The 24,687-nt window shown below is 58.0% G+C and overlaps 8 protein-coding genes across 8 annotated transcripts; 7 read left to right on the forward strand and 1 right to left on the reverse strand.

The window, feature by feature from the left end:
• Positions 1 to 179: 179 nt before the first annotated feature.
• On the forward strand, positions 180 to 1,403 carry WHR41_04782 (uncharacterized protein; the record flags this gene model as incomplete). The annotated part of the gene is made up of 1 exon (XM_069373388.1): positions 180 to 1,403. The coding sequence occupies one exon, from the start codon at positions 180 to 182 to the stop codon at positions 1,401 to 1,403; it is 1,224 nt and encodes a 407-aa protein (XP_069229144.1).
• Positions 1,404 to 2,492: 1,089 nt separating this feature from the next.
• WHR41_04783 (uncharacterized protein) lies at positions 2,493 to 3,392 on the forward strand (the record flags this gene model as incomplete). Its single annotated transcript, XM_069373389.1, has 1 exon — positions 2,493 to 3,392. The coding sequence occupies one exon, from the start codon at positions 2,493 to 2,495 to the stop codon at positions 3,390 to 3,392; it is 900 nt and encodes a 299-aa protein (XP_069229143.1).
• Positions 3,393 to 6,162: 2,770 nt separating this feature from the next.
• Positions 6,163 to 8,569, forward strand: WHR41_04784 (uncharacterized protein; the record flags this gene model as incomplete). The annotated part of the gene is made up of 2 exons (XM_069373390.1): positions 6,163 to 6,756; positions 6,809 to 8,569. 2 exons carry the CDS (start codon positions 6,163 to 6,165, stop codon positions 8,567 to 8,569), a joined length of 2,355 nt encoding a protein of 784 aa, XP_069229139.1.
• Positions 8,570 to 9,691: 1,122 nt separating this feature from the next.
• On the forward strand, positions 9,692 to 10,922 carry WHR41_04785 (uncharacterized protein). Its single transcript, XM_069373391.1, has 4 exons — positions 9,692 to 10,182; positions 10,252 to 10,319; positions 10,389 to 10,431; positions 10,520 to 10,922. The coding sequence occupies exons 1-4, from the start codon at positions 9,981 to 9,983 to the stop codon at positions 10,633 to 10,635; spliced, it is 429 nt and encodes a 142-aa protein (XP_069229138.1). The 5' UTR covers positions 9,692 to 9,980; the 3' UTR covers positions 10,636 to 10,922.
• Positions 10,923 to 11,280: 358 nt separating this feature from the next.
• WHR41_04786 (uncharacterized protein) lies at positions 11,281 to 12,046 on the forward strand (the record flags this gene model as incomplete). Its single annotated transcript, XM_069373392.1, has 2 exons — positions 11,281 to 11,617; positions 11,676 to 12,046. 2 exons carry the CDS (start codon positions 11,281 to 11,283, stop codon positions 12,044 to 12,046), a joined length of 708 nt encoding a protein of 235 aa, XP_069229165.1.
• A 2,423-nt stretch (positions 12,047 to 14,469) lies between these two features.
• WHR41_04787 (uncharacterized protein) lies at positions 14,470 to 17,529 on the forward strand (the record flags this gene model as incomplete). Its single annotated transcript, XM_069373393.1, has 1 exon — positions 14,470 to 17,529. The coding sequence occupies one exon, from the start codon at positions 14,470 to 14,472 to the stop codon at positions 17,527 to 17,529; it is 3,060 nt and encodes a 1,019-aa protein (XP_069229140.1).
• Positions 17,530 to 18,551: 1,022 nt separating this feature from the next.
• Positions 18,552 to 21,485, forward strand: WHR41_04788 (uncharacterized protein). Its single transcript, XM_069373394.1, has 4 exons — positions 18,552 to 18,872; positions 18,995 to 19,427; positions 19,487 to 19,982; positions 20,042 to 21,485. Exons 1-4 carry the CDS (start codon positions 18,580 to 18,582, stop codon positions 21,187 to 21,189), a joined length of 2,370 nt encoding a protein of 789 aa, XP_069229137.1. The 5' UTR covers positions 18,552 to 18,579; the 3' UTR covers positions 21,190 to 21,485.
• Positions 21,486 to 22,132: 647 nt separating this feature from the next.
• WHR41_04789 (uncharacterized protein) lies at positions 22,133 to 24,404 on the reverse strand (the record flags this gene model as incomplete). Its single annotated transcript, XM_069373395.1, has 5 exons — positions 22,133 to 22,456; positions 22,517 to 22,931; positions 22,990 to 23,543; positions 23,601 to 23,992; positions 24,048 to 24,404. The coding sequence occupies 5 exons, from the start codon at positions 24,402 to 24,404 to the stop codon at positions 22,270 to 22,272; spliced, it is 1,905 nt and encodes a 634-aa protein (XP_069229136.1). The 3' UTR covers positions 22,133 to 22,269.
• Between the last annotated feature and the right edge of the window lie 283 nt (positions 24,405 to 24,687).

A 24,687-nucleotide genomic window follows, 5' to 3' on the forward strand; every position in this document is an offset into this window, starting at 1 on the left:
CTCCCGTTTCGACATCGACTATCGAATCGTCATCCCGATCGTTCGTCTCATTAATCCCAACATGCAACACTAACCCCTCCAAACGGCGCCGACTTCGATTCCCGAATCATCACATGTCAGTCATCCGATAAACCTCCCCCAAACGCAACAAGCACCACCCCCGGCAGAGCAAAACGACCATGCTCGGCCGCCTCGCCCTCGCACTCCTGTGCCTGCTCCCGCTCCTCGCCCTCGCCGCCGAAGACTACTACAAACTCCTCAGCGTCGACAAAGACGCCGACAGCAAGCAGCTCAAGAAAGCCTACCGCAGGCTCTCGAAGCAATACCACCCGGACAAGAACCCGGACGACGAGACCGCGCACCAGCGCTTCGTCGAGATCAGCGAGGCCTACGAGGTGCTCAGCGACGACGACCTGCGCCGCGTCTACGACCAGCACGGCCACGAGGGCGTCAAGCAGCACCAGCAGGGCGGCGGGCGCGGACGTGGACACGGCAGGGATCCGTTCGATGTCTTTAGCCAGTTCTTTGGTGGTGGGGGCCACTTTGGCCGCGGGCAGAAGGTGGGCCCGACTATGGAGGTGCGGGTGCACATGGCGCTGAGGGACTTTTACGTCGGCGCGCAGCATGAGTTTAAGGTGGAGAAGCAGGTTATTTGCGAGAAGTGCAGTGGCAGCGGAAGCGCGAATGGGCACCGCGACACGTGCGGGCAGTGCAGGGGAAGTGGTATGATGGTGCGGAAGCACATGCTGGCGCCGGGCATTTTCCAGCAGGTGCAGATGGCTTGCGATGCATGCGGAGGCAAGGGAAGCACGGTTGAGCACGCCTGTAAGGCGTGTGGAGGCGCGAGAGTGGTTAGGGCGGAGGAGGCGTTTGAGTTGCACATTGAGCCTGGTATGCCCAAGGGCGTGAGGATCAACTACGAGAACGAAGGAGATGAGAGCCCGGACTACGAGGCGGGCGATTTGGTGGTCAATGTTGTTGAGAAGGAGCCCGAGGTTGGAAAAGACGACGCATACAGGAACGATGGCAGCTTCTTCAGAAGGAAAGAGAACAACCTTTTCTGGAGGGAGGCGCTGTCGTTGAGGGAGGCGTGGATGGGCGGTTGGACAAGAAACCTGACACATCTGGATGGACATGTGGTCAGGCTTGAGAGGAAGCGTGGTGAGGTGATCCAGCCTGGTGCTGTGGAAGTGATCGAAGGTGAAGGCATGCCTGTCTGGCGACACGAAGGTGACGGACCTGAGTTCGGCGCTCTCCACATCGAATACGTTGTCGTACTACCCGACCAGATGGAGAAGGGCATGGAGAAAGAATTCTTCGAGCTCTGGGAAAAGTGGAGGAAGAAGAAGGGTGTCGATCTACACAAAGACTCTGGACGACCAGCGGTTCACGACGAGTTGTAAGCTGCATGTAGCGTGATGATAGAGGTATAAATGTTCTCGATTTAGCAGTCTTTCACGGCCGGCACCTGGGATGCGCATATGAAGTGGCTTTTACGGTCACCCAACCAACGATCTTAAATATCGAACCAATGATCAACTACCCGCTAGAGGCAAAGCACAGCCTTGACTGTTCGAATGAGCCATGCTATTCTTCGAGCATTTGATCTATCGCAAGACTCTCCGCCGGTTATAACCGCGGCATAGGCCGGAAACTTCCTAGGTGAATGCTATGCTGTCAATATGCACGTGACACCAAGAACCATCGCTCCCTTCTCTGAAACTTGCGTCTCCGACTTCGACGCGTCTCGAAAATGCAACATGCCAACATGGATCGTTTAACAACGCCAAGGCTGACATCCCACTAGCTCCCGCTTAAAGCCAGCCAATGAGTAAGTCCCGCTCAATAAATATATCATCGCGTGAGGATCAAGCTGAGGTTCGAGTTGTTTCTCACTGGAATGGAAGAACTCCACGCGCATCGTTCCTCGTTGATTGTTCACTCATGGGCCAAGACTGTCATCCCGCTAGCTCCCGCTCACATCCAGCCAATGAGGGAGCATCGTGTCCACAACTGCCTCCGCATCCTTTGAGAGTCTCCCCGAAGACAACCCAACACGATCCCCACGAATGACGACGCCTTGTGGGCCAGCCCTGCCGGCTTCCGGTCCGAATAACAACTGCACCACCAGCGATGAGCTTCTGTATAGCTTGATCGGCCTTGGCGACGTCGAAGGATTCATGCCCGGTTGCCATCGGGCTGGAAGTTAGTTGAGAATAGAAACCGATGTGGAGATACTCGGAAGGGCTGAGGTCACGGAGGCATTCTTCTTTAAGGATCGGGGTTACACTGCCACTATGTCAGGCTCCGATGATGGGTATAAATCAGACGGTAGGAACGGGTGATATCTAGGTAATAAGCCTCAAAAATCAGAACGCAGAATATCACATCAAACTAACAACCATAAGAATCACAATCAATCTGCAGCTTCCATCCAACCACCAAGCCTCCAAACAAACCAACAAGACCACCACAACACAGCTCACCAAACAATGGCCGTCCCCCCCATCGCCGGCCCCGGCCCCGTCACCGCCGCAGAGCGCGAATTCCACCTCTTCCAAAAATACGGCTCCAACCCCCCTCCACCCCTCGGCCCTCTCATCCGCCTGCACCCCAAACCCGCCCGCTCCCTCCCCTCTCATCCCCACCTCCCGTCCACGTCTTCTTCCAGCCCCTCGATCGTCGCCTACCTCGCCGAAGCGCACACTTTCATCACGGAGTTCGTCCCGCGCGCGTTCGAGCGCAAGGGTCCCCGGAACGGAGTGGAAGTGCTGGCGCACAAGGTGCCGAATGCGGAAGTGCCGTTCGAGAGCAGGCCGGGCGGGAACACGGGGTCTGCGGAGAGTTGGTCTGGGAGGGAGAGTTTGCACGCGAATGGCTGCCGGGAGGGCGCGGTGGGGTGGAGGGAGGTGGTGAGGGGGTTGTTTGGGGGGGAGTTTGAGGGGGCGGATGTGAGGGATCGCGGGGTCTTGGTTGAGTGGGAGGAGGGGGTTGGGGTTGAGGGGTGGGAGGAGGTGAGGGCGGGGGTGTGTGAGGTTGTGTATGGGTTGCCGGCGTTGGTGGATGATAGGGTGTTTCCTGTTTTTGAGGTGAGGGCGAGGAGGGAGGGGGAGGTGGTTGTGTTGAGGGTGCCAGTTGAGGCGGAGGGGTTGCTGGGGGCGAAGTATGTGGGTAAGGATGGGGTTACCGTCGGGCAGTTGGTGAGTGTTGAGCAAGCGGTGTTGGTCGAGAATGGGGCTAAGGTGCAGTTGCGGAAGGCTGTGGCGGTCGATGCTGGTGGCAAGCTGCCGTCTTGGGCCCGGGTGGTGGGAAGCAGTGGAGAGCTTGTGAAGGAGGTTGGAGCCTTCGTAGAGTGGGCTGCAAAGGGAAGAGGCGTCAAGAAGTTGGAGTAGATCAGCAGTTTTTCCTCGAGTCGGACGCAAATATGGAAACATTTGATTCGCCCAGCATTTAGCGAACATGACCGTCGATCAACTAATCTCAATACCCAAAATGTTCGATTGATTTTCGAGTTTGCGCATGCTGTCCAACAGGGGATCAAATGGAGCATATGCGGCTAGACGAAAGAGATAAGCCAATGTTGCTACAGAAGTGGTTGAATGGTGTCCAGAAACCGAACGCGTACAGCCAACTCGGTCTCGTGGACGTGGATATTTCTAACGCGAGTAAGTGATGATCCAGTCCTGCAATATGACCCATCATTGTCCAGATCTACACCGTTATGACGGCACGGAGCCATCCAAAACCTGAGGCACTCGCTTCAACCTGATCAAGTTCTTGATGTCTCAATACTGGTGGCCGTCAAAATCGACTATCAGGACCCTTAAAGACCCAGATCAATGGCGAATGCGGAATCTCCAAACCAATGAACACAGTCCTCGTTGTGTTCTTCAATACAATATAAGCCACGAAAATCACAAACCCAACCAAGCATTCCTCCGACTTTCCTATAAGAGCGTAGTGGAACATATCAATCTCGTCCTGAGAACAAAGGCAAAAGTACTAGGTAGGTAAAAGCTCATACAAACTTCCACGCAAAATGACTCGCATTCCTCCCACCGAGACATGCATAAAGCACCCCAATCCTCGCACAAACCCCCACGCGTCAAACGCCGCAAAGCCATTTCCGTTCCCAGCGCGTGCCTGATCGACGACCAGGATGGCCTCCGGCATGAGCGCCTACGCCGCGAAAGGGCGGGAGGAGCGCCGAACGGGCGCTCGGCTCGGCAGGCAGCGCGAAAGCAGAGCCATGGTGCCTTGGGGTGGCGAGACGGACGGGGCAGCGCGAGACAGGAACAGGAAGGAGGGGGACTGCCGCGGGCGTGCCGGGGCTCGTGCGACGTGGGCTTGGGGGTGGGCTGGCTGGGTGAGGGAGAGGACTCCATGAGGCGATTGCCTATTTCTGGGTGGAGGGGTGCCTTAGGCGAGGGTGGGATATAGCGCTGCGCGCGAACGTGTTCGCTCAGGGGGTGTTCTAATTGCGTTCTCTGGGATGGATTACACATTGCGGGCAGGGCGTTTGGCGCTTGGATGGGAAGCTCAGAGGTAAAGGAAAGGAAAGGGAAGGACAGGGTCCTGTTCAGTGGGGTAAGGTGGTTTGGTCAGGGAATTTTGGAATTTTTGTGTTTGATGGGCGGGCCCGGGGATGCAGGGAGGGCTTGAGATTGCGATCTGCCGATGGGATGTGTCGGCGGCACGAGGGATGGTGGCGAACTTGGAACCTGCTGAAATGGGACGCCGTGAGGGCCAGGGTCGAAGTGAAATCTTGCGGTGGCGGGAAATGCTGCTGAGGAGAAGGTCACGAGAGGCGCGACCGTGCTGGGAGGGTGGATGAATTGGCTCGAGATGGTCCGGGAAGCAAGTGATGGATATTGGCTTCGCTCCGGCAAGCACCAAGCACCGACGCCCTGCCGAAGGCGTCAATGGGTTATTATGGAGGGCCGGTGGCCGTGCGGGCTGCCCCAAGCCCTCCTCGCCTCGCATGACGATGCATTTCATCTAACCGTTGGCGAGCACGGCCTGCGCGCAGCCGGTTCCTGTTCCTGGTGTGCCTGGCAGCCTGGCAGCCTGGCTAGCCGCCGCCGGCCCCAAGTGGCTGCTCGCCATCGTCGTCTGCATGCTGCCGCGGCCGGCGCTCGCAACGGCGGGGCGGCATCTGCCCTGCCCTGCCCTGCCCTGCCAGACGGCGCTGAGGTCACGGTGTCGAGCGGCGGTGACAGCGCTCGTCGACGGGCAGGCGACGAGCGCCGCAGAGTGAGACGCTGCGCAAGACGGCGGCGCATGGAGAGAGCAGAGGCGCCGACGGCCAATGGCGTGGCCCAGGGACCGACAATCGCACTCCTCCCGGCCAGCACTAACATCTTCCTAAATCGTGACGCTCGCCCTCACCCTCGCCCTGCTGCTAGTCTCCTATCAGTCCTCAGTGCCCAGGTAGCCCAACCCGCCGCCGAAGCCCACCTCCCAGCGCCCGCACTCGCCTTCGCACCATCCCCTCCCACCCCTCCTCTCTTCCGCTCGAACCACGACCCTACCACTCTTGCCCTGACCACCTACTACCTACTTTCCTTCGACACCCGGCACCTCGCCGCAGCCGCTCTCTCGCGCAGCGGCCCGCCAATTCACTGCACCGTACCACTCCTGCGACGCCCCACATCTCTGCTTGCCCGCCCGCCCGCCCTCGGGGCAGCGACTACCATTTACACTGCACTGCACTGCACCCAACACCGCCGCTCGCCCTTCAGCGGTTTCGACTCGTCGGCGCAGGGTCTGCCGCCGCATACATACCAGCCCGGCGCGCTGCCCGTGCCTTGGTCGCCTCGTCTCGCCGGCCACAACACGCTGAAACAGCCGCAGTCCCCTTCCGGCAATTGGCCCCGTCCGCGCGCGCGGCCTCGCACACGGAGCGACGCAAAGCGACTGCCCATTTGACGTGCAGGATTCACAATCCGGTGTCAGGGAAAGCGCGCTGTCCCCCGTCCTTTGTGCCACGCGCCTTGAGCACGTCCCGGCAATCGCACGTCCCCTGCGCCCATTCGCGACGGGCGACGAGTTTCGCGCTCCCGTAGCCTCACACATCTGCGACGCCCACAACCTGCTCTGTGTCGTGGCAGACCCACGTCCGGCGCGAGGCCTTCAAACCCTCCGGTCTCCGCCCCTGCAGACATGGCCGTCTCTATGCTTCACAACGGCTCGCGAGCCTCCAACTCCTCCGGCGGATCCTCCTTCCATCCGACCGTCACGAGGCAGAACACAATGAGCTCGCACGATGGCTCGCGCTCAATGCGCGCCTCCAAGCGCTACTCCGTCACTGCGCTCTACCTGTCCATGAAAGCCAACCACCGCGACCTTGAAATCGAAGACGACCTCGCCCGGGCGCAAAAGGCATTGCGCGACTTGAAAGCCCAGATTTCGTCTCAGTCAAAGAAGAACTTCGTGTTGGAGAAAGATGTGCGATACTTGGACTCGCGGATAGCACTGCTCGTGCAGAACCGCATGGCGCTCGAGGAGCAGAACGAGGTTGCGAGCCACCTCGACGACTCGACAGACCTCTCGGAAGGCTCGTTTCCGAACGACGAAAAGACCCAGAAGTACGGCAACTTGCTCTTCCTCCTGCAGACGGAGCCCCGACATATTGCGCATCTTTGCAGACTGGTCACCATGGCCGAGATTGATGCGCTGCTTCAGACTGTCATGTTCACGCTATACGGAAACCAGTACGAGAGCCGAGAAGAGCATCTACTGTTGACCATGTTTCAAGTAAGTATCTCAGTCGAGTGTCTGAAATGCGACAAGAACTAACGTTTCGCAGTCTGTTTTGACATATCAATTCGACACCACATCCGATTACTCCTCGCTCTTGCGAGCAAACACCCCTGTTTCACGAATGATGACCACCTACACGCGACGCGGACCTGGACAGAGCTACCTTAAGACAGTGCTTGCAAACCGCATCAACTCGTTGATCGAGATTAGAGATCTCGATCTCGAAATCAATCCGCTGAAGGTATACGAGACGATGGTTTCCAAGATTGAGGCTAGTGGCGAGCCGCTTCCGCCTGGGCTCTCGCGAGGCGTCACCGCTGAGGAAGCAGCGGAGAACGAGAGCGTACAAAAGATTATTGCGCCGAGGCTGGACATGCTTGTGGAGATCGCCAACTCGTTCCTGGACACAATCATTGAGGGTCTGGAAGAGACGCCGTACGGAATCAGGTGGATTTGCAAGCAGATTCGCAGCCTTACGCGCAGAAAGTACCCCGATGCTTCGGAGCAGAGCGTCTGTACGCTCATTGGAGGTTTCTTCTTCTTGCGCTTCATCAACCCGGCAATCGTCACCCCACGCTCCTACATGCTCATCGAGCAAATTCCGGCGGAGAACCCAAAGCGCACCCTCACCTACGTCGCGAAGATGCTGCAGAACTTGGCCAACAAGCCCAGCTATGCCAAGGAGCCCTACATGGTGAAGCTGCAGCCTTTTATTGAGTCGAACAAGGAGCGGATCAACAAGTTCATGATGGATCTTTGCGAGGTCCAAGATTTCTACGAGACCTTGGAGATGGACAACTACGTCGCGCTCTCGAAGCGTGACCTCGAGCTCTCAATCACTCTGAATGAGGTCTACTCGACCCACTCACTATTGGAAAAGCATGCGTCTGAGCTTGCGAAGAGTGAAAGCAACCACTTGAGCCAGCTTCTCGCTGAGCTGGGACCGGCACCTGCGCAATTACCTCGACGAGAGAACCGTGCTATCACATTGCCACTTTACAGCAAGTGGGAGACACCCATTGATGATCTCACATCCGCCCTCGATATCACGCAAGAAGAGGTGTTCTTCATGGAAGCCAAAGCGACTTTCGTGACCATCCTCCGTACGCTTCCTGCCAACTCTCCCATCACACGCCGGCCACTGCGCCTCGACCGCGTAGCCGAAGCCGCAGGAACCACCAAAAACGACTCCGTCATGGTCCGCAAGGGCATCCGCGCCATGGAACTCCTCAACCAGCTCCAAGAAATCGGCATCCTCGACAAAGAAGACAACTTTGCCCTTCTCCGCGACGAAGTCGAGCAGGAGCTCGTGCACCTTGGCTCCCTCAAAGACAAAGTCCTCACCGAGACCGGCAAGCTCGAGGAAGTCTTCAAGACGATCCAGGAGCACAACAACTACCTCAACAGCCAGCTGGAGACGTACAAGAGCTACCTGCACAACGTGCGCGGGCAGAGCGAGGGCAGCGCGTCCAAGCGCTCCGCCCAGAACCAGAAGGTCCTCGGGCCCTACAAGTTCACCCACCAGGACCTCGAGCGCCAGGGCGTCATCCAGAAGTCCAACGTGCCCGAGAATCGCCGCGCGAACATCTACTTCAACATCACCTCGCCCTCCCCGGGCACGTTCGTCATCAGCCTGCACTACAAGGGCCGTAACAGGGGCCTTCTGGAGCTGGACCTGAAGCTCGACGATCTGCTCGAGATGCAGAAGGAGGGGCAGGAGGATCTCGATCTGGAGTACGTGCAGTTCAACGTCACGAAGGTTCTGGCGCTGCTCAACAAGCGCTTTGCGAGGAAGAGGGGCTGGTAAGCGGCCACATTGGAGCGCAGGAGGGAATCAGACGCTGGAGTCCGGAGTAATGTTTTGTTTTTCGAGCAAGCCGGAACCCGTCTGCCTGGCGCTCACGAGCCCAGCCCAACCGCCCTACAACACATACACAACAATCGCCCGCGATCCGACTAATATGACTACGATCTTTGGAAGGCATATTTGCGCTGAGGAAAGGGGAGTCGAAGAAGATTAGAGACGGATCGAACAAAGAGATCGAAGAAGGGGACGCGGTGCAGGCGGACCTCCCTAATGTATTAGTACGACACACACGACTACTGTCAAACTCGACGAGAGCGAGAAGGCGCAGGAGAATGGAAGCAAGAGGGAACGAGAAGAAGAAAACCAAGAAGAGCTCTCGGTCCTCAGTTCGACGACGGACGCGGCCGCGGAGACGAGACGAAGAGAGGCTGGGTTTTCACCCAACCAGCGTAAAGTTGCGACTCCCTTTATTTGCTTGAGATACCCGGCAGAGGGAATGATGGCGTGAATGGCGTTTTCTTTTCCTCCTTTTGCTTACTGTTTTGGAGGGTTTTGCGGGCGGATTTGCTTGCTTGGTGGGTCTCGAGGGACTTTTGCTGATCTGATGCGAACCGGATGGATGGACGATGGGAGGGAGAGAGAAACTCGTGTACGATTAGATGGCTTTTTTATTTATTTATTTATTTGATTTTCTATTTGATCTCATCCGTGTTCTCAAAATTCTCGGTGCAAGCCACTCGCTATCGTACTACCTTCCATCCGTCCCGTATCTCGTCTCATCATCAGATGCTCCAGGCAGATAAGCCAACAGCGCAACAGCGCCCTCCCGCTGCAGACCGACTCAACCCCGTAACCTCAGCCGCACCAGCGCCGCCGATCTGCACTCTGCAAGGTCCCTTTCTCCTCCTCGCCTGGCCTTGTTTCACTTTCACAGGCGGCCTGCTTTCCCCGCCTTTGGCTTGCGTGTAAGGTACCTTGCCGTATGCTTCCCGCTACCGCTCTTCTGGCCTGCAGCATGGCGGCTGCAGCCGGAGCGGGCGGTATCGTCATGGGTGCACCGGTGGTGTTGTCATGCCGTGCGTGCGTGACTGGCCTCGCCTCGACCGGCACGTGCGGGATGCGTGACTGTGGAACTGGCACTGGGAAGGGAGCTGGGTGTGTTGTCTTGTTGACTTCAGCCTGCTTCTGCTTCTGAGTTGGATTGGATTGGATTGTATTGATCGACTCATCGTTGAGGAGTGACTCTGCTCGTCGCATCTCCCATCCATCTATCCGTCTATCTACTGTATCTTGACCGTAGATCTGCACTGCGCTATCTACCCTACCGCCACCGCCACTGTTGCTCGTTCCATCTCTCTCAACGCTTTAAAGCACACCTCTAGCTCTCTCTCGAAGAGCAGGACGCCCAGCAATGTCCTCCTCGATCCCCATCCCCACCGCCCGAAACCCCGCCCACCGCTCCGCAGCCGCCTACTCGCCCAGCTCCAGCTCGAGCTACGCCTCGTCTTCCGCTTCGCTGTCCGACAGCCCTGTTGGGAAAGGAAAGGGCAAAGGCAAAGAGAGGGAGATAGACGTGTCGGCGGCGCCGCAGCCGAGGAGGCAGAGCTTGCTAGGTATGTGACTGAAGAGCTTTGGAAGCGGAGAGACAGGGATTGGATTGCTGATGTCTGCGATGCATGTAGGGAGCTCGCTGAGCAAGTCGGAGCACACGGTTGTGGATTTGGGGGCTGGCGGGGGGATGCCGAGGTTGGTGAGTCTTGTCGCGATCGTGGGAAGAGCGTTGCGTTTGGGATGGCGATGTGCTGATGGTTATGTGCAGGTGAGCTGCGTCAAGTCTTCGCAGGGCTTTGATTGGAATCAAGGTGGGTTTGGCCCCTTTCTCGCCCACGCTTAACGTGCGACTTGTTTAAGGTAGTCGTCCGAGATTGCTGACTCCCGTGGCGCGGACAGAGCTCTTCCTCCCCTCTTACGCCGATTACGAGTCGCAGGACCTCGAGCGCAAGCAGGATCCCGTCCAGGATATCATTTTGACTGATGAGGAGGTTGCGGCTATGTTTCCTCAGTGAGGGGCTTGCGGAGGGCTACTTCCGCATGGCGCTTGGCGCGATTTTGGATTGGGAATAGATATGAGGGCATGGTTCGGATGGGGCGCTGGAACGGGATGAATATTTTTGGAGCTTGGGCTGGGCTTGGTCGTTTGGGCGTAGGTATGTTTCCATGGGTTTGAGCGATGGCCGCTTCCGGACGAGGCGTCCTTTTCGCTGTTGTTAGGGAGTTTGATTCTGTTGGTTTATTGATATTTGAGTACTACATATTGCCAGCTAGCATGTCTGCATACCATCGTTTGAGTAAATCACCAATGCTTCTGTAGACTATTCTGTTCTGCTGATGGCATTCGTATCATGGCATTGTCTCTTTTCGGCTGCAATGAGCTGACATCGTGACATCTGACTCGGATCGCGAACACCAATCTACATTCGCGATCAACAGAGGACAAGCCATCGCAGTTGTCAATAGCTTCAATCCATCCCATCCTCGTCCAATCCTCACCTCGGCTGGCACTGCCAGCCGGCCAGCCCACGCCTCGCCTCGCTTCCCCACACCAAGCCCGCCGATCTCCCGCCCTGCATGCAGCACTGTTTACATCTCCAATCCTCCCCCTCCACTCGCACTCCCAGAGCGCAACAGACCCCGAATCCAAACCGCCAACAATGGCCGCCCCCACAATCTTCGACCACGACGCCCCCGCCGCTCCCGGCACCCGCGCCACCGCAACCTCCGCGCACCGCAAAATCGAACTCCAATCCCCCGCCGACCTCACCTACCTGGTCTCGAACGTCTCACGCGCCGCCCGCGCCAAAATCGACACCCACCTGCCGCCCGACGCGGCGCCCGAGAGCGGCGAAGACGCTTTGAGGAGGCGCGTCGAGGCGCTGGTGGAAGAGTATATCCGGCGGACGTTTGAGGGCGCGCGCGAGGGGATAAGCGTTAATGGCATGGGGGTTGGGGAGATGGAGGAGGTGCTGGGGAGGGTGGGGGAGGGAGAGGGTGAGTTTCGTGCTGTTGTGAGGGTAGGTTGGGAGAATATGTGCTGACCGACGAGCAGAAATCGAGCCTTTCGACGCGAGGCTGGCGCAGCGCGTGCAGGCGCTTTCCGCGCAGATAGAGGCGCAGACGCTGCAGCTTGCGAGTCTGAGGCGGGACGCGCCGGGCGCGACGGCGAGGAAGTTTGAGGAGGATTTCGCGCGGCGGAGCGAGGAGGATGCTGCGAGGGTGAGAGAGCAGGCGGAGATGGATGCAAGGGCGGCGAAGGAGGTGAAGCTGGATCTTGGGGAGGTGGAGAGGTTGGGAGAGATGCAAGGGACGTGGCAGAGGGGAACGGAAGAGTTGGAGGAGCTGAAGGGGAGGGTTGGCGGGACGGTGGCGAGGATGGAGAGGGCTAAGAGGGCGGTGGAATTTGTGGAGGATGGAGAGTGAGAGATGGTTTTGTTGAGGAGGGAGGGTGGATTACTGTTTGTTTGGCGTTACGGGCGTCTATTATGCGCATGATACCCCGACGGTTCGATATGTGGCCAAATGGACTGGGAATATTGAATTCATTACGACACTTTACGCCATGCTATGCCCGGGTCGCAAAACTGACAGCAGAAGAACATGCGGTCTTCGCTATGGGACATGGGAATTCCGGCATCCCAAGGGCGTATTTTTAGTTTTCTACTTTGGCGTTCGTGAGGATGAACATACCATATGCATAGAACGCGATGGGATGTGCGCTCAGAAGCGCTCGGAAAACCAAGCAAATGCGTTACTTTCAAAACGTAGGAGTTCTGTGGCTCAGGCCGCCGTAGATATGCACCATTGCTCTGATACCGAGCATGCCGACACTAGCCAGTGTTCAAGGACGCGCACTGGTTTGCTATACATGGTAGGAATGTGTGGAATGCCATACCTGGATATAGCCGTCGAATTCACTGCGACTCGTTCAACGTGCCTCAAGCCCTTACAACCACGCCACGCGAGCCTGCAAACACTGTCGAACATAGCGTCAAATGCGATTTCTCCAGAAACGCAAGATTCACACCGCAGCCAAGTTTACGGGTTGAGTGTCGGCTACGCTTGGGCGTGAAGGGCTTGCAACGCGATAATGATTCAGTTGCGATCTTGAGCGAAACATCAGGCCAACACCCCCGATATGGACGGCTGGTATACGCATCGCAACATTCCCCTACAATCGGACGGCCACGATCATGGAGTAGCCCGAACTCTAAATGCGTGCGCCGGAGTCGACTGCGGTCCAGTTGGACTTGTGACGTCGTTCCATCGGCGTTGCAGCGCGTGGCTCCGCCCCTGCGCTCTCCAGGGTCTCGATGATCGGTCGCCCATCTCTCGATTTCGTGGCTCGCGATTCGTGAATCGGTCGATAAGCAGCGAATTTCGTGAACTCTGACGTAGGAGTCTAATCAGCGATTGACGCAGGTGACGCAGAGTGCTATGAGATCTTGTCGCGTTTCACGATGCGAGTCGATGCGACGGCTACAAGCGCTGGTGACAGACACGGGCGTGCCAGAAGCTGACGTAGAACGGCTGCAGGTATGTGGCGATCTACGTGCGTCTGCGATGCGCCTGTACAGCGGCACGCAGGTCAGCATAATGATGCATCAAAGGCTGAGCTGCGTATTGCCGGAGATTGCTGTGTATAGGCAGCCTGACGAGAAGTCAGATTGCCAGACCAGCAGTCCGAGATAGCATCAGACTGCAGACGTCGAGCTGTCAGCATTATTGCATGGAACCCTCTTGTGGCTGCGCCGGTGTTGCTGGATGACTGCAACAACACCCTCCCGATGATGCCGGAGTATACTCCGTTCGCCACCTACCAGATCGATCGGCAGTGCCCGACGATGAAGCCCAGGAAACACAGGATGAACTGGCATTCTGTGTATAATTCGTCCCGTAGCGGTGATCGATTGATTCTCCGGGCGGTATGGGCGTTTAGGCGTCCACAATGGGCTGATCGACGATGGACAGTCTCGCGAGCGGCCAAGCGGGCGAGTTAGGAAGAACAAGCCTTCAGGGTCTACCTTGCATCGAGATGCAGGCCGCAATCGCGCTCTCAATCAACGATTTAGACGGGCGCATCTGCGATTGGAGCAGCAAGGGACTGGAGGCATGTAGGCGCGGCTGACGTGGTGACGCTGGCCGTGTGTAGAACGGTGATACTGGCCAGGTCGCAACAGCAACGAGTGTGTGTTGGGCGGCATATTGGAAGGCCCCAGACAACCAGGCGTGCGCATTTGTACAGTGCAGCGATGGCCGTTGTACAGTAGAAGTGGCGAGTAGAGGGCGGTGGTTCGGGCGAGGCATCCGAGAGGGCTGACGAGCGGCGGGGCGTCGGCCGATTGGCCGCGCCTGCCACGATCTTCGGACCTCACACTCGCTCGCTCACGATCGAGAGCCCAGCGAGCCCAGGCCGTGTCGCCCACGCGCGCCGCTGGCAGTGCTCGCGGGCCTGCCGATGTCTGGTCGTGCTGTGCTGCGCCGGCCGCCTGCATCGAGATATGCGCTGTAATCCACAGATCCTCGCGACCATCGCCGGCCTCTGCATCACCGATGTGTCCTAGACTCTCGCGCACCTGCCATCAGGCCCTTTTGCCTCGTTGCACCTTGCGCCGCCCTTGACTCCATCCTCCACGCTGCGCGCTGCACATTTCGCACTGCACACTCTGCTCCGAAGACACGCTTGCGCTCACACCGGCTCTACGCATTTCTCTCGACCACCGATCAGCACCTTCAATCCGACCGCGACAAAACACCCAGCACTGCACTTGCTGACTGTGGCTCACATGGATGCCCCACGCCGTCAGCCCGCCTCGCCCGACAGCTAGATTTGTTCTGCGCTCAAAATGTCGAACCCAAAGCAGAGAAACGCCATGCTCTCTACTGAGCCCCGCCAACCTTCGAGGTTGAACCCTCGCCGAATATCTGCCACACGATCCGTATCCCTTCGCCATTCGCCGGGCGCCGCAGCTTCACGCTCCTACGGACAGAAGAGAGATATCAGTCAAGCATGCAGCGAGAAGACGGACGATCACACCTCTCTCAAGGCTGAGAACAGCGACAGCTCGCCTTCGAGCTTGCTCCCTTTGACCGGCAGGGATAGCTCGGGAGAGACCAGCAATGCCGATAGGTGGTTTGATCAGTCGAACAACGACGTCAGGGATAACAGCGCTTCGTTTGCCGACAACGATCCTCCGTTCTTCATGCGCAACGGTTCATCTTCTGAAAGCCCACCTGATGTTGGCTCCCGTGGTCCAGTGGGAGCGCAATCCCTTCCGTTGCGAACGGGCCTAATGAACCTGGGTACCGATGGTGGCAGCAGTAACGAGGACTTCCGGGGTGTCATCGACGATCTCACAATTGAGAACAAGAAGTTGAAGAGGCGCCTGAAAAAATACGAGAAGCTCCACGACGCGCACTTGAAAAATGAGAAGCTCTTTGAGATCCGGATACACGGGTTGGAACCGGAGAAGAAGCGCGAACTGGAAGACCTCCTTCGCACTTTCGCTGGCAGCCTCTCCACCAAGCACACGCCGGAGTTTCCAGCGGATGGTTACGAAGGTCTCCGCTCTGCTCTCAAGACCCACCAAACTGCTTCGTCGCACACCTCGCTTCTCAATACCGACTCCGCCTACGCGTCCATGTCGGCCTCAGGGCAAGGCTCGTCTGTACCCTCAGGTGGCGACAGCAGGCACAAGAGTCTAGCTCAGGCGGCCAAATCCCGTCAGCAAAACATAAACTCGTTTTTGCACAACATCCCTGAAGGACTGTTGCCGCAACAGCATCCCGAAGCTATGAGTGAGCGAGTGAAGAAGAAGCTTGTCGTCCGCCGACTCGAACAGATTTTTGCTGGAACAGACGCTTTGGCTGGACCTCATCATCAGGCTTTGCAACAACAGGATGTCTCTCAAATGGCAGCCCATGCTGATCGTACGGCGATTGAAGCCCGAGGTCAGCAGGCGGTCCTGGAAGGCCAGCGTGAAGCTGCGATCATGCAGAACGAGACAGAGGAGCCAGTAGACAACCGCAAGAAGAGACTTGCGCCAAATTCCCAGGCAGTGAATTCCCAGCAGTCAGAGGATATTGCCGAAACCGACTTCGCCCAGCAATCGTCTGACGCAAACTCCGAGGAACAACGTCCCACGAGACCACTGGACCTAGATCCCGATCGCGCTCAAGTCCCTTCCGAAAATCTTCGATATATCCGCCATCTCGGCTTCTCCCCCCAAGATCCGGAGGGGCAACGCACGCCTGAAGAAGGTCACGGCTGGGTGTATCTCAATCTCCTCGTCAACATGGCTCAGCTTCACACCATCCACGTCACACCAGAGTTCGTGCGGAAGGCTGTCACCGACTGCAGCGATCATTTCGAGGTCTCCGCCGACGGTCGCAAGGTTCGCTGGAGAGGCGGTCCCAGTCTCACCAGAGGGAGCAGCTATGGCGGTGACTCTTCCAGGGAGCGCACCGACGAGGATGACGCACAAAGCCCGCGTAAGAAGCTCAAGGTCGCGCATGGTTCCCTGCAAAACGGACGGAACACCTCGAGCAAACACGCCTCTTCGACTCGCAAACCGCAGCAGGAATTGGGGAGACTTATGTACACGCCCCTTTTCTCTCACCGCTCCAACTCGGCCAGTAGCGAATTCTCTTCTGACGTTTCCGATGGCGAGGATTCGCCATACAAGATGCAAAACATGCATCAAATCGGCGGCGAATCCTCTGCCATGACTAGCTCGGGTGTTCGTACTGCCACGAAACAGAAGAAACCGAAGACGCACGATTCTGGTCCGATCATCTTTTACAACAACGCTGGCTTTTGCACAGACCTCAGTGGTGACGCTGTACACAATGGCAACACCGATGCTCCGAGTTACAAATTGCCGACGGTCGCTCCTGTTGGTAGCATTGCGACAATGGATACGCCAGGCACCTTGTTCGAGACGCGCGGTCCTCTTGAAGAAGCAAAGAATCTGCCGGAGCCAATGGATCTCGCAGATAATCCCATCCCTGACTCGCTGGAACTTTCATTCCCGAAGCACTCGCCGCCGCAAAGAAAGGATGGCATGCACACCGCGCCTCACGTCGACCTCGAGGTGACAGGCATGGGGGGCGTTTACCCAGCAGACAATTTTGCTATCACCGTTGAGAGCAGGCACTCCGTCATCGACCAGGCGGAAGCACCTGCTGTGCCCGTGCACAACACGACAAAAAACCTTCCTGGCCGCTTCGCCTCAATCATCCAGGGTGACAACCCCCAGCGCAAAATCCGAGCTGCTGTCACACAGCAATACCTGAACGTCCAGCGCACCGAGCACCCTCCCTCAGTCCTCCCACCAGCCCTCTGCTACATGCCTAGCGCCGAGTCGAGCAACGACGACGTGAGCGAAGAAGCCGACGAAATGTCCCTCTCGCCAGCCTCACCCAACGCCTTCCCGCCCTCCGCCGCGCCCCAAACCCTCCACCTGCCCGACGGAGACTCCGAAGATTCGGACGAAGAAATGGCCTCGGACGAATCCGAAGCCAGCGACGCCGAGTCCGACGGCTCCCTCGACCTCCTCGCCACAGCCCGTGAGGCCGACCCGGAAGCCGTCCTGCGCAAGGAGCGCCAGTACGACGCCGAGATGGCCGAGCGCCTCGCTGAGGACATCCCGCCCGGCAGCTCTGCTGCCACCGCCGGCGGCGGCAGCGGCTTCGCCAGCCCGGCCGACGGCGTCGACAAGCGCGAGTACCGCCAGGCGTTGAAGGACGCGAGGGAGAGGCAGAAGGGGAACGCGAAGGGGCCGGCGCCGGCGCCCCCGAGCTTGGAGCACGCGCATACCAGTGACAGTATGGATGTGCAGGGGATTGCTGGGTCGGACGCGAGTGTTGATGAGGCGGACGATGAGGACGATGGGAGTGGGTCTTGATTGCGTGAAACGAAAAGGGGTTTTCATGGCGGGCTCGAGGAAATCATGCTTGCCTTTGGTTGCTCGCGATTGTTTGTGTTTTGTTTGTGAATTCGATTCTGTAGGAGATACCCAGCTTTTGCGCACACATGACATTTGATTTGAGTAGCACATTAGGCAGAGATGAACGAATCATGAAGACATATGATACGCTTCGATTACTCTTAATCGCTAAACGATGACAGCTCGCCCTTGCTGCCCAGTTCCACGTCGCGTTCGCTGTACTAGGTAGGCTCATTGCTATGAATGACGAACTCTTGTCTGATGAACAGCTCACCATTACATGTCAAATCTCCGTTCGCATTACAGCTTGCTGATGCTGATGAAGTCCGCGTTCCCTAACCGACGAAGCTCCCTCACTCATCAGAGTTGCCGTCACAATTGCCCGATTGGGTTTCAGTTGGCAAGACGTGCCTGATGTGCCGCGCTGCGAGGTTCGAGAGCAGTCGGTGGGGCGTCTTTGTCGATCACAGGCCAGTTGACGCGCTCGGGAGTGTGCCGGCGAGCCGGACTCCACGCCAGCACCCTTTGCCCTCTCGCCTGTGCCCTGGAGCCCTTCCTTCGTGACGCACTCTCGGTGCCCATCCTGCGCCCACCTCTGCACGCCTGAAGTCCGTAGCCGCCGTCCTGGCCCGCGCATACCACCACCGTCCCGCCACGTCGGGCACAGCGCCACCTCACTTCCAGTTCGCGCAGTCCTGGACTACGCGTCTTGCTACCCAGCTCCCATCAGCTGCCCGCCCGTCGCACCACCGCGCACCACCGGCTAAGCGGCCTTTCGACCGAGCAAGCGACAGCGACAGCACCCGCTAGACGGCGGACCAGCCCGACCGCTGTCCGCCCTCCGCCCGCGCCGACGCCACACCCCTGGTCCACCGCGTTGCTTCACATGCCCAGCACCACCAGCAACGCCGTCCTGGACTAGCTCATCAACCCATCAGCAACCAGCGACCACAGGCCAGACAAAGCACCAGGGCGCCCGCCCAGCCCAGCCCAGCCAGCCCCGCCGCCATGAGCAGCAACTTCTCTCTCGACCCGTCGCTGTACGACGACAATGCGGATACGAAACCCCAGCAGCACCCGCCCCAGGGCTTGGACGGCTACCAACACGCGCCCATGGCCTCGCATCAGCATCAGCCGCCTCCTCCCCAACAGCAGCAGCAGCAGCAGCCGTCCATGAACGTGCCCGCGGCGGTGCAGGAGGGCGCGATGCCGCCGCAGAGCGACGTCGACGAGTTCCTGCGCAAGAAGCGTAAGGCGCGAGAGCACAAGGCTTGTTACCCTTGTAGGCAGCGGAAGGTGAAGTACGTGATGCCTCTGTGTTTGCCTCGCTTTGATAGATTTCTGTTTTGTTTTGTTTTTGGTTTCGTTCGACACATCCGCCCAGCACCTCACGAGACGAACGCGCTAATCGCGACCCCTCCAGATGCGACCTCTCGCGACCCTGCCAGACATGCCGCGACAGAGACCACCCGGAGCTCTGCTCCTACCACCCGCCCAACAAGCGCCAGAACGCAGAGCAACCCGCGCCTCCAGTTCCCATGCCGCGCTCCGAAGACGGCTACCAGGTCTCCGGCGGACCCGCACCCGCAGCGGGCAACGTGACCCTCAGCCAGGCGCAGTTCGACATGCTCTGCAACAAGCTCCACGGGCTGGAGAACTCCATCACCGAGCTGCGCAACGAGATCTCGCGGAATTCGCAGGGCCGCGCGAGTGGCGACTTGCACGACCCCAAGATGTACGCGCCGCGGGTCGACGAGGCGCAGGCGAACGGCCAGCCGCTTAATGGCGAGGCGAAGGCGCCGCAGGTCTTCCAGAGACATGCCGCGAAGCATGGCATTCACGCGAAAAACGAGCAGGTACGTATTCCCTTCTTTCGAGCAGCTCTCCATTCCGTCGTCTGACATTTTCCCCCAAGGGCCAAACCGTGCATTTCGGCGCAGGCTCGATACCCGCTTTCCTCATATCGATGCGCAACGGCGGCAACACAGACCTCTCGGAGGCGCAGGAAGTCCTCGGCAAATCGATTCTGCCCATGTTCGGCCTCGACAATGAATCCGCGACGTACCCCTTCGTCGACCTATGGGGCCTGCCTCACGGGTCTCTCGCGCGAGCCCAGGAATTGGCCAAAGCTTTGCCTACGGACTCCCAATGTCTCTCGTTCTTCCGGTACTATCGCGACATGGCGTTCGTGATATACCCTGGATTGGCGCAGTTGGAGTTGTTTGAGGAGGATCTGAATCAGTTCCTTGTGGTGAGAGCGGCGCAGGATCCTGCTGGGGAGGGAGTGTCTGAGCAGGAGATTTATGGTCAGGACTTTCACTGGCTTGGTCTGTTGTTCGCTGTGCTGGCGAGTGGAGCGCAGAGTTCGCAGATGCAGCGGAAGGAGAGGGAGTTGACGTCGCAGGTTTACAGTAGGTTCTCTTCCGCGGCACTTGAGGACAATTTGGGGCCATTTACTGACAAGTCTTAGTTTGCTGTGCGATGGAATGCTTGCGAATTGTGAACTTCCTATCTCAAGTCAAGCTGGAGACGGTGCAGACACTTCTGATCATTCAGAATGTCTTGACGAACAACATGAATGCGGCAACCGCGTGGGCGATGCATGGTCTGACCATCAGGCTTGCACAGGGTCTTGGAATACACCAGCCTTGTCCTCCTGGCATACCCACAGAACTGGTATATCCTCGATCAAAGCTGTGGTGGGGCGTCGTTTGGCAAGACAGCTTACTGTCAATCATCTACGACCGAGCATCTGGACCGACGACAGCAACGCAGACGATGATGCCCATGCCCATGCATTATGGGCCGATCTCGGAATACCACAAGACAATGTATCCTCTGGTCCAGGTAGGCCTTGAGATTGTTCGCGATCGCGAGCGCATAAACGAGATGACTCCACACGAGCTGCATGAGAAGATCGCCATGCACCGGGAAACAATCAGCCAGCTCATGAGAGACTCCGCCGAATACCTGCGAGACTCGCGAAAATGCACCTCACCCCAGCAAACCCTGGAGCACTGGGCCCTGTACCTCCACACATCCTACTCCCTCTCCGAGCTCTTCCGCCCCGCGATCAGCACCCGCTACGCCAGCCGCGAGCTCGTCGCAACCTACAAACCCCTCTGCGTGGAGAACCTCATCAACACCGTCGAGGCCTTCCTCGGCCTCAACAACATCACCGCCTACGCGCGCCAGTCCTGGGCCGCCATCCACCGCGGCCTCGGCTCCGCCCTGCTCCTCGGCATCCTCGGCGAGCACACGCGCAACGACCGCGCCCGCCACCTCCTCTCCCGCTTCATCAACGCCATCCACGACATCACGACCAACATCGACCCCCAGGAGATCGCCGCGCCCCTGCAGCGCGGCATCTCGGCTCTCAGGCGCCTCAACATCCAGGAGGTCCCCGGCGGCGCGCGCTACGAGACGCGCCTTGACGACGCGGGCGTCGCGCTCGATGCCGACGGGTCGCTGAAGCTGGAGCACGGGCATCCGATCTATCACACCCCGAACTCGGAGTTCCCGTGCCCGAACGACGAGCACTCGCCGTACTCGGTGCTGAACACGATTCTGTGGGGCGCGAATCAGCCGATGGCGCATGGGTTGCAGGCGAGTTTGTGAGGTGGTTGGAGGGGAGGGGGGTTTGACGACTATCGTTTATAATAAGGTATGAGGCGGACTGGGAGAGGGGATTTTGGGGGCATTTGTTTGTTAAAGAGCTCGGGCGTTTTTTGGGGGGTCCCTATGGGATTCGTGGCCGTGATATCCTCTTTGGGCTGGTTGGGAGAATGGAGCTTTTCCTTTGAGCAATGTTTTCCGCGCGCGGAGACGTGATCTCGGTGTCTCGTGGATTTTATCTTTGCGCATGTGTGTATGTATGTAGTATTTGTGATAACGAAAAGTCATCGTTCATCGAGCTTTGCGCGTTCGGGTGCATGAAGTGAGAGTAACGCCGTGGAGTCTGTCGCGCGTGCAACGACCGAAAGGATCGCAAGATTCTCAGTGCTACCTACAACTAGGAATGACCAAAGCGAATGAATCAGGGTGGCTAGGTAAAGTAGGCAGTACCGCCGTTGCGTTCATGTCCCTGGAGGTATGTGTCCTCCCCTTCCGAAACTCGCAGCGAGCGAAGCGATATCGATGCTCCCTTCAAACAGAACAAAATAATATAAAATGAAATAAATAAATGTTGACTCGAGTTTCTCCCATATGCGACAACCCACTAGCGCCCGCTGCTGACCGGCCAATCAGCGGCTGTGGTCGCGCTCCACGTAGCGGGTGAAGTGAAATGGCGGCTTTCGCGACTGCGCGCGCTCGCAGCGTTGAAAATAAATATGAAATAATAAAGAAAGAGGACTCGACTTTCTCCAATATGCAGCCATCCGCTAGCGTGACTTCCTCCCGTCCCAATCAGATGCCGAGCTCGCTCTCCATCTCACGGGTGAAGTGAAGAGGTGGTTTTCGCGACTGCGAGCGCGCGCCTGCGAGATATGAGGTGCATTCAGGCATCCTTGGATCTACATCACGGGGGATTAAGAGAGAAGGAGAGCAAAAAGGAGAGCAGTTGTATTTGGCATAACAAAATTTCATAGCATTCGCTTTTTCTTCCGCCGACGACAGCCACCGTTTACATCTACGTCTACATCCGTGATATCTACACCTCTCCGCGTTAAACCCCACTCTCCAAATAGAAAAAACAATCTAGCAGACACCGCTCGGCACAGTCGTGCTGCCAGTCCTCCTGCTGGAGCTGTAGACGGCGCCGGAGCCGAGGCCGCGCTTGGCGAAGGCGCGCCAGATCTCGCAGGCGTTGGAGCCGCCGGTGAGAGCGCGGTCGGCGTCGAGGATGGCGTCGCGGGCTTGCACGAAGGTCGGGTTGCAGGGTTGGCTTTGGATGGACGTGTTAGCAAGTGATGCGGGTCTTTAGGTGGAGTGAAAGGGGACTTACAGAGCCATGCCGTCCAGCACGAGCTGCATCGCGAGGTACTTTCCATCAGTGGCGACACCGTTGCGCAGCGTCGGGCGCGCGGCGTCATTCTTGCCGTACTTGTCGATGAGGTTCCAGAGCATCTCGTACAGCATCGTGGCCCAGATGGTGCCAATAGCGTGCACAGAGGTCATGCCGTTGGCGTCGGTGTAGACGTGCGGGTTGACGGAGGTGCTCGTCGAGTAGGGGTACGCGCGGATGCCGTCTGCGTCGTTGGCGATCCAGCTGCCCATCGGGTAGCTCTTGCTGCGTGTGTCGGAGGACTTCAGGCGGATGGCGGTGGCCATGAAGTCACCCCAGCCCTCGCCCATACCGCCGGACTCGAGCGCGTTGAGGCAGTTGGAGTTGGAGGGTCCGCCGGTGAGGCGGTTGGAGACTGGGTGGGGATGTTAGTGTGTGGTTATGGCTTGATGGTTTGGAAGTTGAAGACTTACCACCGTGGGTGTACTCGTGGATGATGACACCAGCGTCGAAGCTGGAGTCACGCCTCGGGGAAGAGTAGTCCCAGATGTACATGCGCATGCGGGGCATCTGGCCATCGGGGGGAGTGGCGAAGTTGGCGTTGTTGGTGCCAGAGCCGTCCTGGGTGTTAAGGATGACATCGTCATTGCCGCGGCCACCTGCGCCGTTATTGTTCACCTCGAAGTTGCCAGCGGCCTCGTTGAAGCCGAGGGTGTGGAGCAGGTCGTGGTAGGTGTTCGAGATGTAGAACAGCTGGGTGACCGACGCATCCACGTAAGAGGACGGAGTGGTCGTGGACGTCGAGTAGGGAAAGACGTAGTTGTTGCCGCTGCCTCCACTGGGCCTGTAGTTGTTGAGGTAGCTGCTGCCTCCACTGGGATTGGTCTGCGCGATGGCGTTGTTGCCACGGGTGACAGTGTACGAGGTAGATCCAGTGCCGTGCCAGCCGAACTCAGAGGAGCTGGTGTCCCAGGGGTTGGTAAGGGTCTGCCTGCTGCCCTCAGTCGGGTCATTCAGTCCCCAAGGGCTAAAGGAGTTGTTAGAACACATTCTCCGAAATGGAGTCAGACCATTCAGAACGTACTAGACTTGGTAGGATGCATCAGCCGACCAGTCAACGACACCGTGGACTTCCTCCTTAGTGTCGGCATCAACATAGGTCAAAAGCCAGTTGGTGTCGATGTCGGTCTCGACCCTCCAAACGAGCTTAAGTCCGTCGTCCTTCTGCAGGTACATGAGCTGGGCTTTCGGGTCCCTGACGGCACCAGAGGTGCCCTTGAGGACATAGGAATCGTCGCCATCAGCAGGCTCCGCAGTAGCGGCGTCAGCCTTGACAGGAAGTTGAAGAGTGCTGGAAGCTCCCTGCAAGGCTTGCACCGGCTCAATCACATCGCGCTTGCGGAGCTGCGATGGCTCCGGGATTGCGCCCTCGTAGAAGGAACCACCGAAGGAGAAAACCTCACCGTTCTTGTCGATCTGCAAACGATTAGCATCAGTTCGCACGGTAGCAAATCATGTGGATGCGACTTACGTTAACGTTGAAATCGGCATTGTCAATGTCCAAACCGTTGGCGGTCTGCCTGAGGCGAACGTGGGCGATGCCGTTCGAGCCAACATAGTGGTCGTCAACAACACGGAAAGTAAGGTCGGGGTGCTTGGCCTTGGCCAATGCGGAGGCAGTGTCGACGTAGGTGTCCCTCTTGGTGAGTGACGTGGTGTCAGGGCTGGTCTCTGTTGCCGTGGCGTTGATGTACTCGCTCAACGCTGTAAGACGGAAAGCGTTCAGGTCGATAGTGCGTCGTTGAAGAGCAGGTCTTGCATCAGACGTAGGGTGTGCGCGGACGTACGCCGCAGAGGACAGAACACCGGCGAGAAGGAGGCCCCTCATTGCAACGAAGGTTGGGGATCAGGATCCCAGAGGAGTGGTTGACCGTTTGAAACGATGGATGTAGCGAGTGCGTTGTTGTGGAGCTTTCTGATCCGTCGCTGTCTCGTGGAGACGGTCCTCTTTATACACGTTCGATGGCTGTACCATTGTACGTGACCTTCGTCTGTGGTAACATCGCGTCGTCTGCACTTGGATCAGCTGGGCATTGCTGTTGGCCATAACGTTATCACCAAGCAGCTGCCTCTTCGAGCGCAAGTATGCAGTAGGCGTATATCATGCTTTG

Source organism: Cladosporium halotolerans, assembly GCF_011745625.1.
Source record: "Cladosporium halotolerans strain TM138-S3 chromosome Unknown Sca16, whole genome shotgun sequence".
Lineage (NCBI taxonomy): Eukaryota > Fungi > Ascomycota > Dothideomycetes > Cladosporiales > Cladosporiaceae > Cladosporium > Cladosporium halotolerans.